The sequence below is a fragment of the Ursus maritimus genome, unplaced genomic scaffold, assembly GCF_017311325.1.
Source record: "Ursus maritimus isolate PB19 unplaced genomic scaffold, ASM1731132v1 scaffold_5, whole genome shotgun sequence".
NCBI classification, from domain to species: Eukaryota; Metazoa; Chordata; class Mammalia; order Carnivora; family Ursidae; genus Ursus; species Ursus maritimus.
In genome coordinates, this window is record NW_024426663.1 from 15,730,734 (window position 1) to 15,748,947 (window position 18,214).

The following is an 18,214-nucleotide window of genomic DNA, read 5'->3' on the forward strand; positions in this document are numbered from 1 at the left end:
AGTTTGCCTAGATCACCCTGACCCACCAATTACCTAGGAGTTTCTCAGTTTTCAGTTATGTTATCAGAGAGTCTCACTTGGGAAGTTTGAGTTGGTCCAAAGTTCATGTGAGGCTGAAGGATTTCGAGCATCATAATGCTGTGAGATATACCACATGCCAAGCCAAGCCAAACCAAGGGGAGGTGCTTTGAAATTTCATTTTATATCTTCAGATCCTCTCACTTTTGCTTAAATCAGCCTTTTGACAAAGTATCCTCTTTTTTTTTTTTTTTAAGAGTTTGCCTACCCATCTGTGAGCGTATGAGTCAATCAGCTAACTTTTACAGAACCCTTAAATGTGCATAGTTTACCAGTAGGAGCTTTGGAGTATAAAACAAGTGTCCTGACAAGGCCTGACTCTGAGTGGACAGATGAAGCTTTAATAGATGAAATAATAAAGTGCTAAAATGTGTGTAATTGCCGTAAGTGCTTTAATTCAGAGTGAGAGAGACTCCTATGCAGAGAAATTTTTGGTGAAGACTACACAGAGAAAGTGATATTTTTGCAGCCAATTGAAGGATGGGGAGGATTAAGATAAGTAAAGGGTTGTGGGGAGTTCATTGCATGGGCGGCAGCCAAGGCAGACCTGTCTGGGCACAGAGGCACCGAGGGAGGAGAAATGATCCCAACCAGGTCTGTCCCTACTGCCTGTGCTCCAGAAAGCATTGCCCACCACAGTGGTTCTCACACCTGAGTGGGCATAGATTCTCTTAGAGGGGGCTTATTAAAACACAGATTTCTGAAACACACACACACAGATTTCTGGGATGAGGCCTGGGAATTTGCATTTTAACAAGTTCTCAAGTGATGCTGATGCTGCTGGTCCAGGGCCCAAACTTTGAAAACCACTGGCTAGACTATGCTCATAACTGGATGGTTCACCACTCAGTAAATGTCATCTGGAAATTATGCTGCAAATCATCTCTCTCCGCGATACCCTTTGTTTTGCTTCTTTCCTCTCCTAAGCGTATGGTGTTCTCATTCACACTTTTCCACTTGAGTCACATCATTCCTTCCCAACGCCACCCTATTCCCACAACCCTTATGGTCGCAACCAGATTGAGTTCCATCATTTCCTGCCTTTTCTGTTGTGGTGGTTGTAAGCTCATTTCGGATGTTGTGATCTTGAGCCAGTCTAAACTTTGAGATCTTAAAAGGAAAAGGTGAATAATGTTATCAGTTTTCAGTTTCTACTTTTACTTCCTTATCTCTTGCTAATTCATTGGTAAATTAATGTAGTAATGCGGAGACCTGATTTTGATTTTCTGCTCAACACGGATGATTATTTCCCAAGTAGAAGCTTATTTGCCTTGGAATTATTTCTCTTTGATGAAATGATTACCCAAGTAGGTAGCAGTGAGACTGTTAGAGTGGTTCCGATAATTGCATGTTGATTTAAGGCTTTATGTATTAAATAATTAGATTATGGTTGACCCTTGACAGAAGCTTTGGATTCCTTTAGTTTTATCAGCAATCACAGTACATGGCAAATCACAAAGTAGTCAAAACCCACTGTAAGTTTCTTTCCATGAATAATGAAAGGAGTTAATAGCACATAGTAGGCACTCATGTATTTGGTGAATGAACCAATAAGTGCATTTAAAATAAATGCATAAATAATTTTAATTTGCTCCATGAAACAAAACCAGGCATAGTCTTGTGAAATATAGGCATGGTTATTTTGTATCAGTTTTAAATTTGGCAGGCTACCAAACGTTAATTTGCTTTTAGCTAGTTGAGATTAAATGTAATTCCTTCCCAGAGCAACCCTAAAGTAAGCAAGCATGAAAGCATTTTCAGAGTAATCTGGGAGGAATTGACATTTAAAGGAGTTAACATTACATCTGTACTTTAAGGCTATTAATTTCATAGATAAATTAACTTCATTACTCTATCTTTATCTTGCATTTTGAAAGGGCTCCATCATCTGGACGACTGACAGTCGAGGGTCAATTGAAACTGCTCTTATCCCAGCCAGGTTGTAATTGGAACCTGCTCCTGGAAACCCTACTGCATCACGATGGTCTTTTACTGAGAATCTTGCTGAAGAGCTCAAGTGAGTATTTGTAGTTATGAGAATGTCCTCAAAAAACCCAGTCATTGCTCGAGTTGAATGAATTTTTTTTCCCTACTTGAACATTGGCAGAGGGATGTAAACCAACTGCATTGTATCAACCGTCAGTGAGGTTAGCAACAAACAAAATACTCAATCAGTTTATATACCTACTGAAAAGATTCTTTTTTAGGACCTCCAAATGAGGGAAAATCATGTTTTATGTGGTTCTAGTCTATCATAACTATCATTACCTAGAAATGTATTAGTACCTGGGGTTTGAAATGCCTAAGAAATTTATACAAACATAGTTCTATGTCCAAAACAGAAGTCTCAACCAGGTCTGTGAGAGAGATTGAGAGAGATTGAGAGAGATTCCATCAGAACTACACTAGAAATTCCAGTGAATCATGAAGAGGGCTTGCTTAATTTGTAAACAAGTGAGCTGTGGCTTACAGCCATGTCCATCGGGGCATGGAAAAGTAATCCTGGGAAAAGTATGAATGGAAACTGAAGAGTAATAGAAGACCATACTTCTCTTCATTAGACTTTCTTTTTTTCCCCTATAAGTGCTATTTTAGAAAACGGTAGGTAAAAATTATGCCAATCTAATTATATTTCCCTGCTGTCCTGATATATCTATGAAGAGTTTTCTAACTTTGCACCCACCCCTGCACATTTCTCCTATTCTATACCGCACGGGAGGCCAGGTTAACCTTATCAATCACGAGCTTCACTATAGGTTTCCTGCCTCACATTCTTTTTTTTTTTCCTAGCTCTCTGTGCCCTGCAGGACCAAATTCCCATCTTTCTGCCGTTCAAATGTGACGCTCAACTAGTTTTCTTACCTTTGTTCCCCCGCTATTCGCTTGCGTGCGCACAGATAAACACACACACACACATACACACACTCACCTCAGCCATCGTCTCCAATGTCCCGTGCGCGTGCTCCCTCCACACCTTGGCTCAGCCATTTTTCCTACTTAAAAGACCTTCCACAGACAACCCAGCCCCACCAGTATCCAAGGACCAGCTGATGTTCCAGATCTTTGGATGCTCTGGTTCACACTGACCTCTTCATTACCTGAACGTCACGGTGTTCGTTACCTTGGCTGCTTATTTGCCCTATTATGTGCTGCCTTAATACTGTTATTCTATCTGCATATAAATGGGCAAATATCACTAGGCCCTATCAGCCTGTCGGTATACAAATGAGGTGCGTAGTATTCCCCTGTCCAGATGGCTCCAGTCATTTCTGGAAATTTTTGGTTTCTCAGGTCTGCTCACAACCAGTTCCCCATATTCTCCTCTCCCGTCCGCCTTGATGATTGCTTCCCGAGAGCCACTTAGCGGAGGTGCTTCACTGCTCATCCCCTTGTGAGAATATTGATTCTTCCCAGGAGCTCTCAAATTCATACAATCTTGTGGTGCCAAAGGTCACTACAACTCCTCATCTCGTTGTGGTCCAAGCGGAAGTTCAGAGATGACTCCTCTCCCAAACCCTCAATCTTACTTTATTTCCTTAGCCCCCAAACAGTAAGGTTTGGGCCTCAAATCTCACAAAGTTGACCTGAAAGCAATTTCTTTAGCTTCAGACCATAAGGTCACTCTCCTACAGAGAAAACTGGCAATAGGGAAACTACTTCCTTAAGTAGCCAACTTTTATTGTTTGCTGTTTGGTGTCAGGCACTGCACTAAGCATTTCACATTTCTTTTTTCTTCCTTTTTAAAAAATTTATTTATTTTGAGAGACTGAACACGCATGCGTGCACCTGTGTGCACAAGCAGGGGGAGGAGGGGCTGAGGGAGAGAGAGAAAAAGAATCTCACACAGGCGCCACGGCCAGTGCAGGGTCCCTCCAGGGGCTTGATCTCACAGCCCTGAGATCATGGCCAGACCCGAAATCGAGAGCTGGACGCTCAACTGACTGAACCACCCAAGTGCCCCCACATTTGATTCTTATAACCTAATTAAGTATTTATTATTATTTTCCTCATGTTAAAAATAATGACATTAGAGTTTAAGATAATGTTACTTGCCTAGAGACACACACAGCTGATAAATGGTAGGTAACCCTAGATTCTGAACCCAGCCAGAGCTTTCTGTCCCCTGCCCTTCCTGTACAAATATTCATATACATTAAATTGTCGGTGGGCTGGGGTATCCGGAAGAACTGTAATCTGCCCACTCCCAGGTTGAATCAACCGTGACATCCTGATGCACATGTATTTAACAGGTCTTTCCAGTTAGGTCCTTAGGCCGATCCCAGGTTTTATATTCCTCTTCAAGCTAGTACAGTGCTTTATAGAAAAAGTCTAGTGATTGGACAATCAATGATCAGTTAGAATAGAAAATACAAAGCTTCCCTTACACTGCATAATCTGGGCTTTCAGGCAAGGTGACTGACATGGATAGAATCTGACATTGCTGCATAGTTACTCTAATATCATCGGTAAAACTCACGGGCATGGTCCCAGCAGAGAAATGGTCTCCTATTGACAGAGTTATGTAGAGTAGCCTGGAAAATCAATTGCCACCAAACCTTTCGACTACACATAGCAATTGTATTTATGGGTATCTAACCATGTTTTCTTACAAATGTATCCCACATTTACTTAGCAAAAATATTGCGTCCACCTTCTGGTACGTATAACATAATGTGGTTTTTGAGAAACTTTTAGTAATCAAAGGTTACCTATATGTACCTTCAGTTGTGGTTCTTATGGAGTGCAGAAGGGTGTTTGCCCAACCTGCTCAGATATCTATCATTTTTTCAAAGCCGTTAGGTGTTTGATCAGGGTTACATAGCTGTTCTGGTATTGTCTTGTACGGAATTCTGTTAGTGACTGCAAATACCGTAGGAAGAAAGTGACAGAATTTACTGATCAATTGATTGACTGACTTACTAAGCTCCAGTGGAAGTCTTGTCACTTTAAGTTAGAAACAATATACTTAAGGAATCTTATTAACTAGACTAAGAAGGAAATTGTTACGTATGTAAAAATAAATTTGTAGTATTTTTTTGTGGAGCTTTTTGTTTCATTTGATTAGAAGTCTCAGAGTAGTTCAGAACCACTTGGTAATTTAGAAAAGCAAAATTTTGAAATACGATATGCTGCATTAGATGTTTCAAGCAACATGACTATCAACTTTTTATGGGAGAGTTTTCCTTTTTAAATAGGGTCTTTTTTGTCTCACGGATAAAACTTAACTCTGTTAAATTCGCTGAGGAAAAAAAAAAGATTTTTAGTACATATCTTCATTATACATATTTTAAAAAACAAAGTTCTCTTTGTCAATTATTAAATTCTGTTAGGTACAAAATTTTTTTTGATAAACAACCATATATTATAAAGGTTAAAACACATGCAGTTTATCTCTTTTATGTCTGTAACTTTTGATTTTGCTCTATGAAAATGATTTATCAGAATTCCTATTTATTTTTTTAAAATCGGCAGATCACATATGGAAATTACTGTCTTTTTGTATGAGGTGCAACTTCACCAAGGGTGGAAAATAGCAAAATTTAATAAAGGAATGGTAAAAATTTTAATTTATAATACATCCTCCATAGGCTGCAAACTTCTAGAAAGTGAAATCATGTTTTTGCCATGGATAATAATTCCTCCTGTATAAAAATATGTAGCATTTTTTTTTTAAAGATTTTATTTATTTATTTGACAGAGAGAGAGACAGCCAGCGAGAGAGGGAACACAAACAGGGGGAGTGGGAGAGGAAGAAGGCAGGCTCCCAGCGGAGGAGCCTGATGTGGGGCTCGATCCCATAACGCCGGGATCATGCCCTGAGCCGAAGGTAGACGCTTAACGACTGCGCCACCCAGGCGCCCCAAAATATGTAGCATTTTGAGGGAGTGATTACATTGCTAAAACTTGATAAAAATAAGCTGGTTTCTGACATTCTTTGGGTAGAGTTCAGTTGGCATTGGAAGGTAATGTTTGCTGGTTTTATTTTTAAGAAAGGCCATCTTAAATTTGAGGGAGAAAATGTTAATTACAGAGGTTTACAGAAGATTTTAAAGTTTTAAGATACTATTTTAGATTATTGACTTTAAAAACCTAGGGTGAGGGTTTTGGTAATTACTTCACTAAGACCACATGGCCAAACCAGTTTCTTACTTGCGGCATCAAAGGAACAAATATTTGGCAATTCCCCATTTGTTAGCAGGTGGCCTTTTCCTGTTAGTGACACTTGAATGAAGTGTGACTAACATTCTTTCCTTTGCCCATTGCCCCAAGAATGATTCCCAGTGAAACTTCTTGGCTTCTGGCGATTTTCATTTGTAATATAACAACGAGAAGAAAGCAAATACATAATATTTAATATGTTCCAGACCTCGTCTCTAAGTGCTTTAAATATGTTTATTCACTGAATCCTCATAACAACTGTGTGTGCTAGGAACAATTTTCATCTCCATTTTAGAGGTGAAGAAACTGAGACACAGAGAAATTAAGTCACACGTCCAAACGACATGTGACCGGCAAAGTCAGATTTGATCCAGACAGCTGGCTTCCAGAGGCTGTGCTTTCCCCCACCATACCACACGGCATCTGGGCAGAACCAGAGGAAGTTTCCCAAATTGTAGAGCGGCACAATTCATGGGTGCTGTCAGGAACCTGTATAGTGCATAATTTTGATAGTACTGTTTATACTTTCCAACCTTGTAACAACGTGCTTGAAGATAATCAAGAAGCAGATCTGCTCAAAATTCTAGAAAGGGTTGCTACCACTAAAAAGGGATGGTTGACTTAAAATGAATGAATCCGTTCAAATTCTCTTATTTTACAGTTGATATTTTCCTCAGTTTTTGGGTAATAAGAGGGTTGTTACGGCAGAAATTGGGTGTTTCGTTGTATACTGTGTGTGTGTTTTGTTTCACTTTATAAGTATGAGCAAAGTGTTGTTTTGTAACTGTCTTGAAGGAGATGACCAAAGTAAAAATATGCTCCCTCTTGGTACCTTAGTGTACCTAACATTGATTTTCTAAGCTGCTTTTGCTAGGATGACGTCTGCACTCTGACTTGTTCAATCTTTTTTCCTCCACTGGATTTGTACCCTATTCATATTAGGAACAGCAGAACCTTGTTTGTGTGTTTTTGTCCCAGTCTTTTCAAACCAAGGATCCTGTCCTAGAACGATGATGGACTGACTAGCTCAGAATATCAATGGGCTCCATAGACCTCTTACAGAATTTACTTAAGAATATTTATAAACCATCTTATCAGGAAGTTCACAGCAATCAGAAAGCATGATACTACTCAAATACAGATCTGATTCTGTCACTCCCCTGCGAAATCCTTTTAGTGGCTTCCCACTACTTACTGAGTGAAGACCCTATCCTTGAGACATGAGCATGCCCATTGTGCTCTGGCTGTGGCTGACGTGTCCAACATATTATGTCCTGCTTTCCTCCAGCCTAGCATGCATATTCCGGTTTAGGTTGTGCACCCTAGATCTGTGTATGTATAACAGCGAAGTCCCTGCAGAATTCTCTTGAGGAAAGAGGCAGCTACTGTTAACACCAACGACCTATCACTTGGCCCATATGCCAAGTTCTTTTCTGCTGCAGAACCGTTGAAATGTTGTGGGGTTTTGTGGCTAGAATCTCTTTCCTCTTCATTTTCCTGGCAGCTGCTAATCATCGTTTAGCTCAAATATGACTTCCTAGGAAGTCCTCTTTGATCGTTCCATAAGGTCCCATCATAATTCCTTTTGTAACATATGTCACAATTTTAAGTGAATGGTTAATGAACATAATTGTGTATTTAATGTCTGTCTCAGCTGCCACAGGCTCCAGGAGGGCAGGGATGGGTCACCATTGTATACCCGGGGCTTGGCCTAGTTCCCCACACTTCAGACTGATACTAAGCACATGGAACGTGCTTCAAAAGCATTGATTGAATGAACGAATAGAAGCCTGTTAAATTGCCATGAAACAATTCAGTTCCATTCATTTTTAAATGAAGTACTAATATTGACCTTATGGGTTCATTTTGAGGCTTAGGAAAGTAAATAAATATGAAGTAGCGTTGTTTGGCACTTAGTAGGTACTTAATTTGTATTAGATTCTTTCCTTCTTTTATACTGAATGCCTGGAAGACAATACCTGATGTATGTTTCTTCTCCCATCACACTTCCTGTGGCCCCAGCGCAGTGGTCTCTCCCTCTGCTTGGCAGTAACTCTTCCCTCTGTCTACGCGTACATTTAAATGCCTGCCAGGAAGTGGGGCCTCTCCTTTGACACCTGTGTGTCTAAGAAGGTATTGCCCGAGCAACTGTCAGGACTAGGGTGTGAAGATGAGCACTGGGCCAGGTAAATGTTCCCAGCTTCTACATATTATAACGCTCCTTGAATACCTTCACACACAGCTTGGGAAACTGGTAGTATGAATTTTGCTGTAATGCTTCCCCTACAGAGAATCAAATCTAATCTGTCTGGATAGTGGCTGAAATATTTTTATTCTATCTCTTGATGGCACCTAGAAAATGTCTAATATAACCACAGGAGCATGTGTCTTCTTTAGTGGTTAATGTGCTTCTGGCGTTAGCGTGTAGAATGATTGGGCATTATATTACAAGTGATACTATTATCATGAATTTATGTAGCATCTTTTTCCCCAACAACTCAAAAGCGATTTAAAGTATTATTTCATTTATGACCCTTGGAATATTAGGACCATTTTATAAATGATGAAACTTAGATACAGAGAAATTGAATAAATTGCCCACTTGATGTTAAAGAGGTCCTTGTTAGAAGAAAGAAGGGCCATTATTTTGTGACAGTCGATCTATTGTTTTTAAATTCTAAAATAAAACATGAGACTTTGTGAAGGTATTCATTCTTAGAAATAAGAAAGAATATTCTTCTGAATTAATTTCTGAAAATGTTTGGCTACTTGGTTTTATAAATATGTTCTCTGTTTGACTAATATTTAATGGGCCTCAACTAGGTGCAAGGCACTGTTCTCAGCTGGAAATACAATGGTAAGCATGACATGCTATATTGCCTCTGTATTTGGGGAATTAATTGCTGGGGAAAATTGGAGGGGGCAGACCTTAGAAAGTAAAGAAGTAGAAAAAATTAGCTAAGTTCAGCTGCTAATAAGTACCATGGGGTGCTTCTCTAAAACAGAGTGACTGAGGAAAGATTGACAGATTGGGTGATAGAGGCTGCTCTGAGAAGTGGACACCAACTTTACTTACAGGTTATTTGGGAGTAGACGGAGGGTATTTTTCGGTATTAAATATTTGGAATATATGCACACTTTCTTCCAATATTCTGGAATAGGAGCCAGCAAACTGTTTTTACAGAGGGCCAGATAGTAAATATTTTAGGCTTTGTAGACTGTGGCGTCTCTGCCCCAACTACCAGACTCTACCACTGAGGCATACAAAAGGCCACAGGCTATCATAAGCCAATGAGCGTGGCTGTGTAGGGGAGGAAAAAGTTTTCATCAGCTGTGTTAGGCTTTCTGATTGTTTTTCAAATTTAACTGATAAAGACACATTAACCAGAGAAAAAGCATACAAATTTATTTAATACAAATTTTACATGAAACAGGAGGCTTCATAAGGACATGATGACCCAAAGAGACAGTTGAATTGGAGTATTTTTATGCCAGGTTTGTTTAATGAAGAATGGATGGTCATGGAGCAACATGACAGGTCATAGAGTATGAAGTAAGTGTAGTAAGTTGGGAGAAGCTTGGCAAGGCTTACTTGTTAGGATCCTTCATAGGATCCCTTTTGACTTGGGAGATAAGGATGCTCCTATCCTCCTGGTTTAGAGAGGGCATCTCTCACATGAGGATTTTATGACCTGTTTCAGGAGCAAAGAGCAGGGGGAAGGTCAGAGTGACCTTCCTGCTTCTGCTGTTTTCTCAGACTCCTTCAGTTTAAAACATTCACTATGTCAAGGTACCATATTTGGAGGTAGCATGTCTGACTCCCATCAGCTGTATTCCAATGAAGTTTTATTTATGCACACTGAAATTTGAATTGCACATAATTTTGTGTGTCACAAAGGATATCCTACTTCTGATTTTTTTCAACCATTTAAAAATGTAAAAACCATTCTTGGCTTGTGGGCTGTACAAAAACAGGCATCAGTCGGAATTTGTTCCTGAGCTTGGCAGCCCTTGTTCTAGAATATTGTACAGCACCCAAACTCCCACGGTGGCTTTACCACTTCTCTGCCTTGTAGTGATTTGGAGAGGAGACCTGCATATAGCGTTAGCATGACACTTCTAACTTATCTCCCAAGGTCTAGGTAGACATCTCCCTGGGTAGATAGGCTTCGTATCTGCCTACAGAAGGAATTTCCCTTTGAAATAGCTTTAACTCAGTTTTACAATATATGGACATGTAGGAACCTTGTGTATTAGGGAGCACAAGTGGAGCTCAAAACTTATTTCTTACTATCTAGGGCTGCCAGCTGTAGCATTTGGACCAACTAGTCCACTTATGCTTTAGTGGTCATCAGATCCTGCCTGAAGTCTCACAGCCTTTTCTTGGCACAACTTGTTTAAAGGGTGATTGCCCATTTAAGAGTGAAAAGATAGGATGTTAACCAGGCCATACCTTACCTAAATAAACCAGGTATGTATAATTTGGAGAAGAAAAGACTAGAGGAGGCAGGAGGGCTATCTGCAGATATTTTAAGTATTCATGTAAGAAGAAAAAAAAAATAGGCTGTCCAAGTCAGCAAGTAGAAACACTTGGGAATAAGTTAGAAGGAGATGGATTTTGGCTGTCACTCTGTCATTCAGAAAACCTGAATTCTCAGCCCTAATGGTACCTGAGGAAATTGTTTACAACTCTGTGCTTCTTTTCTTTATCTACTAAAGAGACAGAGTAGATTCCTGTAGTCCTTTCTGATAACAGCATTCTATATGTTTCTTAAAAATGCCAAACAGCTTGGTAATTTGAGCCGTCCAGCCGAGGGACGGCTGCCTGAATGGTAGTAGAAATCCCACCACTGAAAGTATTCAAAAAGAAGTGAGGTCACCATTGTCACAGATACTAGAGGACTTTTTATTCACTCACTCAATAAATATTTACTCATTTGTTGACCAAATATTTACTGACTTCCCTGTACGGTGCCTGCCGGCCATATAATTTCATTGTGTTTCTTAATCAGGTAGTTAGAACTTGGTATAAATCTGTGGGTTAAGAATCCGTTTTTGAAGACCTCTTTTGGCTGTGTTTTGTTATCCTTGCCAGTGTCCACTGGTAAAGCAGAATCCTTCTTTGCTCCAAAATGATTCAGTTGAATTAAAACTAAATCCAATTTTGGTGACAGGATTTCTTTTCAAATTGGCAATCTCCTTATGGAGAGTAACCCTTTCTACTTCTACCTTGCTTCCTTTTTCATTGGAACTACTCACTTTCATTTGCAAACCAAAGGGCTGGAAGTTAATTTAAGAGTCTGTTTGTAAACACTAGTGCCAGGATTTCTAGATTCAGTGTTATAGAATAGTAGTCCTGCTAGATATAATACTAAGAAGGGTTTTATGGTCAAAAATGCTTTAAAAACACTATATGCTAAAATCCCTTCTTGGAGAGGCACAGGGCTCATGAATAATTAAAGGCTCTGAGAAATCCTGCAGAAAACCGAAGTGTTTAATATTGTTGAAGCCAGCATTTCCAGAACATATGCACCACTAGCCATTAACATCCCATGAAATGCACTTCGGAGAAAATCTTACCTTATGAAAAACATAGAGAAGAACCCTAGTAGATACAGGTAGCTACAGACAAGAATGTTTTTCAGAGGTTTGCCTATCTACATTTACAAATTTGTAGATATTGCAAAATAATTTTTTGAAGATTTTATTTATTTGTCAGAGAGAGCAAGAGTACAAGCAGGGGGAGCAGCAGGCAGAGGGAGAAGCAGGCTCCCCACTGAGCAAGGAGCCCGATAATTGCAGGACTCGATCCAGGACCCTGGGAACTGACTGAGCCACCCAGGCATCCCCAAAATAATTTTTAAACAGGCAGAATTCAAAAGAGGTAGAAATCTGATGTTTAGTTTATTTGGGTACTGAGGAAAACAGCATAGAATAAGTTGGAAAAGCATTAATTTGCATAGGAGCATTTTAGAACATAAAGCAAGAAGATAATTCCCAGGAAAAACTTGGGAAAGAAGATATCTGAAAAATAATTATTTTTTTTAATCTTTGTACTTTAAGACCCATCTCATGAGACTTCTTTAAAATTTAAGATTTTGCCAAAATAAGAACAGTTGGGGGGGGGAGTAATAATCAAGCCATGTTTAATTGAAAACTTGTAAATAAATGGCAGCTCTTTATATCTATTGTTACCTTTTATACAACAGACTAATTTTCAAGTCAGGTTTCAATTTTATTTTTGTTAATTTTCATAGTGAACTAGGCTGTGACCTTCAAACTTAGTGCTTCTTTAAAGCAATTTTCATGTGATACCCCATTTTCCTCAGTATTAATTTATCAGCCTGGTGTTTTAGGTTTTGAGTCCTGGTTTGATATGCTCCATTTTCTATTCCTGCACTTTCTCTCTAATGCCTATGTCTACAGTGAGTCTTTCAGCCTCCTCCCTTTGGTTAGGGATGCTCGTTAGAGCCTGGTTAATTCAGCATCCCTCAGCTCATGGCACTCCCTTCAACAACATTGCTGCCAAATCCATTTTAGTGACTCAGCAGGAGCTTGTCATTAACAGCATTTTTGTAGAAAGTAAAAATTAAGCAGTCTTGGAAAGCAGAGTGCTAGTGTACCATGTATGTGTAAATCTTTGGTAGCAATAAACACAGTCTCCTGGTGGGTTGGTGGTGGAGCTGCTCGCCTGATACCACCCTTCCTCTGAAGCCCTAACAAGTTCAGCTCTCAATCATGTCTGCCGTGAAAAGGGCCCTTCAGTGTTACTGAAAAGGCAATCTGTTTTCAAATCTTCTATTTGTTTATAGAATGTATAAAACATTTGATAGATAAAGGGGAGGCAGATGGAATTCAAAATAGCAGTTTTATTATTGGTAAAACCTGGGTCAGAAAATATGGCTTTAAATATGGCTTGCCGACACTCTTCTCCTGAGTTAAGTTGATCCTTCTGTCCCTCCAGCTGCCCTAGCTGCCCCCTTACCACTTCCCAAAACCACCAACAGAGCTGAAAGCCCCGGGACTCCCTTGCAATAGCAGAATCAGCCCCAGTAGACTTAACGGAGGGGAGAGCAGGCCAGGGAATGCCACTGCCTGCAGTTAGGTGGGCCCCAAGCTCACCACTGAGAAGAGTCCCCTCTCCTTCCTTAGCTTGAGGTGTGGAGAAAGGCAGGAGTGTGGCTCGTATTGAAGGGGAGAACAATAAGGCAGTGCAGGCCTGGGTTAGCTGTAGATCTGATGGGAAAATACCTCTTGGGTAAAATTATTGATTGAGGGAGATGAGGCTAATTGGATGACATTTGTTTGAACAATGCATACTTTACGCAGATCTACAACTCGTTGGTTTTTATGTCTTTCATGACTGAAGATTCTATAAAGACATACCTGGAGGATTTTACATCAAATGAGTGTGTCTGGTCCAGAAGGTAGAGGGAAAGGAAAAGGAAAGGGCTAGTGGAGGAAGCGGGAAGGGACTAACTTAAAAAGAAGGGGTTGAGTCTTCTTGAAAGGAATGGGAGAGAGGAGAATGAAAGAGAACAGAAGCTAAGGAAAACCAAGAATGAAAGAGAACAAGCTAAGGAAAACCAAGGTTTGTGTGTGAGTGCCTCACAAAGGTACTGGTTTTCACCCGGTTTCTAGGGCACAGAACTTAGAAACATCTAGAATCTGCTGAGTCTCACTCTCCATCCAGACATTCTTACACAGTGGGTGAAGTTCGACTTAGAAATTATCTTGGAATATTGGAAATAGTAGGAAATGAGAAGTCTGGATTTGTGGGGCCTGGCTTATGGATGACTCTAAAAGGCATTCAGAGGAGTTTGATTTAATGTATATTCTGGGAAGTGTTTTGATTAAAATAAGAAGTAAAGAAAAATCTAAATTGTATTAATAGTGTTAAGAAAAGAAAGTTGTGTTAAGGCACACAACTGGGGTTAAAAAATCAACATTTGAGGGGCACCTGGCCGGCTCAGTTGGAAGAGCATGCAACTCTTGATCTCAGGGTTGTGAATTCAAGTCCCATGTACGGTGTAGAGATTACTTAAATAAATAAATAAAAACTTAAAAAGATCAACATTTCATTCATTACTGAAAAGGAGTCGAGGGGAGAGACATATTTAATTTATAATGTCTAACAATTCAGAGAACAAGTAAAAATTGCTAAGGCAGTGAACCTGGAGATGAATAGACAATGGTAGGGTGTTAGGCAGAAATAGAGAATACAGCAAGGAACATGAAAGGGGCAGCTTAGAGCTAGAGGTGATGAATTTGGAAACTTCTTCAGATAAGGGGTCTTTGAAATCAAAAGATAACAGAATCACTAAGCTAGATGTGAAGCAGTGAGGTTCGAAGAAGGCTAAGGCCAGGGTTCTGGGGGAGCCTCCTCGGCCGATGCCACTTCTCCCTCTCACTACCATTTCTGTAAGCAGTTTTATTTACAGCCTTGACCCTGCATTCACATATTGTCTATGACTGGTTTTATGTTATGACAGCAGAGTTGAGCAGCTGAGACAGAGACCAAATGGCTTGCAAAGCCTCAAATACTCACCATCTGGCCCTTTATAGAAAAAGTTTGCCAACCTGGTTCAAGATGGTAAAAGAGAAAGAGCTATAGAAAAGATGGGGCACCGTGAAACCAAGAGAGCATGGCCATGAGGAAGTCAAGACAGAAGAGGGTTTCCAAGGAGAAGGTAACTAGAAGAGATACAATGGATTATGAGGAGGATGAAACTTGGGGGGAAAAAATCTTTGAACATTGTGACTAGGAGGTAAATGTCACCCCCAAAAATCCAATTTCTAGATGGATCAAAACCCAACAAAAAATACTCAAGAGATCTCTTTCTGCCCTCTCCCTTTTTTTCTTCCTCCGTTAGTATGAAAACCTCAGTTAAACGCATCACCCTGCTCCAGGTGCTGTGGGAAGATACCTGCAGACAAGGTGCTCGCACATCCAGAGAAAGTTTAATAATAATGACATGCACGGAGAGAGCGTATGTGAAATTGTAGACTCTTACCAGATATTAAAGGATTTGGCATGAACGCAGCAAATTACCACAGGCCAAACATCTGGTTTGGACCGAGTACTTTGCATTCAGAGGTTACTGTCGTAAAAATGGCAAAGCGGGCTTTGAGAGGTTCGAGATTCTAGTTTAAGTTCAATAGCACAGGCAAATTCTTACTCCCTTTGTGATCTTGGGGCAAGTTACTTAATTTGTCTCAACTTTACTGTGTTCATGCCTAAACCTGGGATCATCAGCACTCATTCCATGGAGTATCCCGGAGACAAAATGAGATACAAAGCAGTGCATGTGTTGTTTGGCATACCGTAAGTACTTTGTGAGTAGTAACTGTACTTTCAGAGAGCCGGTATAAACCTCAATTCATAAACTCAGATGTCAAAAACCTATCAAAATCACTTATCGTCTGCAAATCAGTGTTTTGAATATTCTGAGCCCCATCCTACCAGGCTGGCAGAACATTTAATGCTATTCTTAGGGCTCCTACCTCTGTCCCAGGGTGGTGCAGAGGGCCCTGTGGGGCTTTCTTGATCATCAGTTCCCTGGGCACCTAGTTCCTGCAGAGGTGCCTTTGGTCCCTGTCCAGGTGGTACGTTCAGGTGCAGCTGTCAGGTGGGCTTGAAACCGCTGATGAGGCGGAGAGCCTGGGTCAGGGAGCCAGCTGCCCTCCGTGCCCCACCCTGACCGGCCTCCCCGGGCACTGCTACTTGCAGACCCAGTGGCTTTGCTTTCCAGTCCCAAAGCATCTCCTCTTTCAGAGCCACCTACCAGGACACACACTATTCTACTTTGGTATCATACAGTGGTGCCAATATTTTACTTTTTTTGGCCGACAAAAAAAATGGCTGTGTCATGTAGTTCAAAGAACAATTCAAAAGGTTTAGTTTTCTTTCCTTTTATTATTATTGGTTTTTTTAATCTAGGAAAGCAACTGACTTCAATGTCTATTTGTGCTTTTCCAATAGTAAAACCCTCTGTGGCAAGGAAGCAGAAACAGACTACTTTATTTCAGGGCAAAGGAAAACAGGGAAAAATTTTAAAAAATATATATTTCATTGCAGCATCTTGACACGTTTATATGGTAATAACAATAATAATTATTTTTTTATTGTAATTATTCCTCATATCCCACCTCCTTTCTCCGACCGTATTCTCACTGCACGGTTCATGGAGCTTTAGATTATTCATGCTGTGTTGATTGGCTAGCTCCGTCGCCCACCTCCCTCACACCTGGCACACTTCCACTGTGTCACCTGCCAGCAGCTACCTGCCTTCTCATCATCCCACTAGCCCTTCTGTGTTGCTGGAAAGTCCCTGTAGCTCAGGCTTGTCATGCTGATAAACTTCTACTCCTCCTTAAAGACCCAGCCAATACATGGTCTCCTCTGTGTTCTCTGAAAAAATTTAAAGCATCGTCTTCCGTATTTTCACATCGCCTTATTCTCAAACCTCTTAGACTTAAGGTGATTGAATAATTTGTCCTCTAAATTCAGACACTTTTAAAAGAAGATGCTAGTAGTAATTATGCCGGGACCACAGACATAAGCCAGAAGTGCCCTGAGAAAACCAGGGTGTGTGGTCACCCTACTTATCCTTACATTGCTGTAATGATTGGTTACATACCTCTCACTCCCTCCCCTCACAAACGTATATACAAATGCATAGTCAGTAAATCCCTGGAAGGCATAGGCCTCAGCATCTAGTGTAATATGACGGCTGACACATTAACTGATTAATTAAACCATGGGGATTTTGTTGGAGGAGAACATTCTAGACTAGTGAAATAGGATAAACAAACAAAAGGAGATGGGAGGGAACATTTATGAGGAAGAACAAGTAAACCAATCTGTGCGGAACAGATATTTGGGGATTGGAATACAATTCGGGAAAAGATTGTGCAAACTCTTGATTGTCAGGCTAAGGAATTTCAGGGGAAGGTTTACACGTGGGGGAATAACAGGATAGTAGTGATGAGGACATGGGACACTCGTGAGGTTCAGTGGGGTGGAGTCCGGAGCGGATGACCAAGAAAGAATTCTTGAGGCATCTTTGGTGCAAAATTGGTGGTTTATTAAAGCACGGGGACAGGACCCGTGGGCGGAAAGAGCTGCTGCACAGGGTTGTGAGGGGTGGCTGATTATATACCATGGGGTTGGGGGAGATAAGGAAAAAGGGAGGTTGAGGAAATACTTTCATATGTTAAAGAAGACTCACAAGATACCAGAGGCCTTGCCATTGTCAAGTTAAGGTTGTTTACCCCCCCAGTAAGGCATTAACATCAAGATGATTGGGAACTTCCTGGAACCTGCAGATTGTACGGACATTTAATTGTATCTACATTCCCTTCCGGAAGCTAGGTTATTGATAGAAATGCTTTGGTTCTTGTAAACTGCTAAGACATTTGCAAACTGAGGGAGACTCAAGCCTTGCAGGATAGTGGTATCTATAGGTTAACTATTTCTTTGTCCTTGAGGGCAGCCAGGAGTGCCTGAGGAATGTCACATACATCCCAGTTGGGGGGGGGGGGTTGCGGGGTGTCAGTTTCTGCTTTGTCCTCAGCTTGCCTTCTGTTCCCTCATCAGTTGTACGTCAGAGAATTGGAGGGAGGGAAGGGCAGAGAACTGCCGAAACTATTTGAATAAAAAAGAAGGAAATATGAATGCCTAGATTAGGACTCTTTGTCATTTAACCTTTTATACTTTAGACTGCAAACAATAGAAACCCAAATTAGCCTGGTTTAACCACAAATGGGAATGTATCAGCTCAGCTAACATAGGTATATAGGCATTGCTGGATCCAGGTTTTCAGGGTCATATCATCAGGAATATTCTTTCCATCTCTTGGTTCTGCTTCTTACTGTACTGGATTCATTCTCATTCAGCTCCTCCCCAAAATAGCCATCAGTAACTTCCTGCCTACTTTCTATCGGCTTAGCAACTCCAGTGGAGAGGGAATGCCAC

The 18,214-nt window shown here is 40.5% G+C and overlaps 1 protein-coding gene across 1 annotated transcript in view; it reads left to right on the top strand.

The window, feature by feature from the left end:
• KIAA0825 (KIAA0825 ortholog) overlaps positions 1-18,214 on the top strand; it is a 365,682-nt gene that overhangs the window by 131,558 nt on the left and 215,910 nt on the right. The window contains exon 14 of the mRNA XM_040622093.1: positions 1,956-2,095. Within this exon, the coding sequence (XP_040478027.1) occupies positions 1,956-2,095 (140 nt within the window). The remainder of the gene's footprint in view (positions 1-1,955; positions 2,096-18,214) is intronic.